The sequence below is a fragment of the Pyxicephalus adspersus genome, chromosome 10, assembly GCF_032062135.1.
Source record: "Pyxicephalus adspersus chromosome 10, UCB_Pads_2.0, whole genome shotgun sequence".
Taxonomy (NCBI): Eukaryota; Metazoa; Chordata; class Amphibia; order Anura; family Pyxicephalidae; genus Pyxicephalus; species Pyxicephalus adspersus.
This window is the reverse complement of record NC_092867.1, coordinates 52,808,189-52,810,743: the sequence shown is the minus strand read 5'-3', so window position 1 is coordinate 52,810,743 and position 2,555 is coordinate 52,808,189. Positions and strand designations below refer to the sequence as shown.

The 2,555-nt window shown below is 36.7% G+C and overlaps 1 protein-coding gene across 3 annotated transcripts in view; it reads right to left on the bottom strand.

Moving 5' to 3' along the window:
- UNC93B1 (unc-93 homolog B1, TLR signaling regulator) overlaps positions 1 to 2,555 on the bottom strand; it is a 26,431-nt gene continuing 23,876 nt past the window's right edge. For all 3 annotated transcript variants that reach the window (XM_072425038.1, XM_072425037.1, XM_072425036.1), the window contains exons 11-12: positions 1,598 to 1,716; positions 1 to 1,286 (exon numbers count right to left, since the gene is read on the bottom strand). In XM_072425038.1, coding sequence (XP_072281139.1) covers positions 975 to 1,286; positions 1,598 to 1,716 — 431 coding nt within the window. In that variant the 3' untranslated portion in view covers positions 1 to 974. The remainder of the gene's footprint in view (positions 1,287 to 1,597; positions 1,717 to 2,555) is intronic.

The following is a 2,555-nucleotide window of genomic DNA, read 5'->3' as shown; positions in this document are numbered from 1 at the left end:
TAAGGATGATGAGATATATTGATCACAAAGTAAACAAGGCTAAAATGGCCTAGCAATGTAACATAACAAAAAGTTAGAGGGGATTTCCCCATTGTACATTTTGTTGATCAAAAGCTGATTGGAAACTGAAATTGTCTGAAAGCTGAGGAACATATGGCTAGCAATAGGCTGTTTGCCGAAGTGTCTGAAAAAGTATCTGGCTGATTTACAATGGTTGAGATTTATACTGTACATATGGTGCCCCTAGACAAATTGTAGATCTCACTTTTTTTTCAGTGATACAAATAGGGCAAGCTTTTAAATCAGAAGATTATCAGACATTTATCTAAATCATAACTGTGAAAGAATGGTATAGAGTACAGTGATGTTGCCCTATTGCCCTCAGCACTTGGTCATGTGATCTGTGGTGCCAAGAACATATAAAGAAACATTACTGCCCTATACACCAGCTCTGGGGGCTACGAGCAGATCTAACTAATCATTCTACCTTCCCTGTTGGAATCCAAATTCAATATACAATATAAACAACATAAGAAGAGGCATGGGACACTCAAGGATAGACAGGGATAACTGAAACCCAAGCTGGGCAGCTGTAGAAATCTAGCCCCTATAGCATCCTTTTGTTAAAAGACGTGTGCTAAAGACATTTGTAAGGCAATGTTTAACTGGTTGCATCAAATCCTTACAGAAAGAGAAAGCAGATAACTCAGCAGAGAACTAGAATAGCTGATCTTCAAAGCTACAAACCCCAGGACTTGTACCACAGATGTCTGGGTGCAACAACAAGGTCCCTTCAAGTTCAAGTATGCTTGAAAGAACAGGGGCCTCATTTGTTTTTAGAAATAACTGTCTGTCCAATGAACCATATCCTTGTAGTCTTTTTAAATTACAAGTAGATTTGTCAAAGAAACACAAACAGTCCTTCTTGCAGGCATTCTGAGAAATGAAGCTTAGCTTTGCCATGTCGACCATCCTTACTCCTCCTCTACTGCCTGCTCATAGCAGTGGCCTTGATTCCCTGGCTTCCTCCGGGCTCGGGCTGGTTGTTCCCCTTCATCATTTTCCGCTTCTCTTCCAGATTGCCCACTCTCATCCCTTTCACTCCCCTCCTCTGAACCAGACTCATCAGAGTTCTCTTCTTCCAAGTAGCGGTAACCCTTTACTTTGTGGCGGGGGGCAGGTATCTTGGGGATGCGAGGGGTCACTCTGGAGACAATTTTACGCTCCATCCACAGATAAGAAAGCACAGAAATTAGAGCTGATGCCAACATAATCCCAAGTTTTGCCTATGATGAAAGAAATAGGGATGTCAACATATACATTTTTATAATAAGCATTTGCATTTTATATAATATTTTAATACATTTTAAAACAACATTTTTTGCACCCACTTATCAGAGTATTTATTTGAAAACTCTTCTATCTGCTTTACTGAAAAAGCCTGTTTGCAGAGTTCAGTAACTCAAGTTTAAATTGACAAGATTTAGAGTAGTATGGAATATAGTAGTACATTTGTAGCATAGAAGTATATATTAATTCCAGCTGAAAAGGAATGGAGGAGATTTAGTGATGATATGAGTTAATAAGACTTCCTTACCATCATTGGCAGCTCTGCCCACAAGTAGACAATAAATATAGCCAATGCTTGGAGCCAGTGATAAATGGTGAACACAAAGTCTTGACGTTCTTTGTCTTCATAAAACATCCCTATTATAACTGGAGAGAAGAAAGAAAACTGATCAATATAAAATGAATAATGGCAGCTATACTCATGCATTCATGCAAGGTTCTAACATTATTTGAGGTTTGCAAGTTAGTAGTCAGCGATAGTCAACATGGATCAACAAATACCAAATCTACTTTACTATCTTTAAATAAGAAGGTAAGCAGAAAACTAGACATACGGTAGGAGTGGTTGTACATATAGTATTTTTGGACTTTGCTACGGTAATTGACAAGCTTCCTAAAAATGGCTCATGTGTAACTGAAGATCATTAGGCTTAGAAAATTAGTATTAGTATAAAGAAGGTCCCTATTGGGTGTATGGGGATAATTATAGAATATACTGCATTGTTGTAGATCAGGGGCCGGTAACCTTTACTATCAAAAAAGCCATTTTGCCCCCTCTTCCACTAAAAAAAATAGTCTGGAGCCGCAAAACATAACACAGCTTTTAATCTTTTTTAGTTTTATCTTTTTTTAATTTTACCTGTTACAACAACATAAGACAACAAACAGAAGTGGCCTACTTTGAAATAAATTAAACACTGAACAATGCAGGCCTTTTTAAGTCGTGTAGACAAGTAGACAATTTGACAAATCTTTATATGCTTTCCAAATTTGGAAAGCATTTAAATAAATAAAACAATGGTTTTGAATGCAAGAGCTTTTGGAGCTTTACTTAAGTGGGATAGTTCATCCTATTTTATTATCAATTATTTTAATTAACCTCCCTAGCGGTTCATTTCTTTCCGGTTTTATATGTCTAAAAGCGGTACATTGTTTTTCATGAAAATTTATTTTACAGTATAATTTAATAGTATGAGTATAATAAA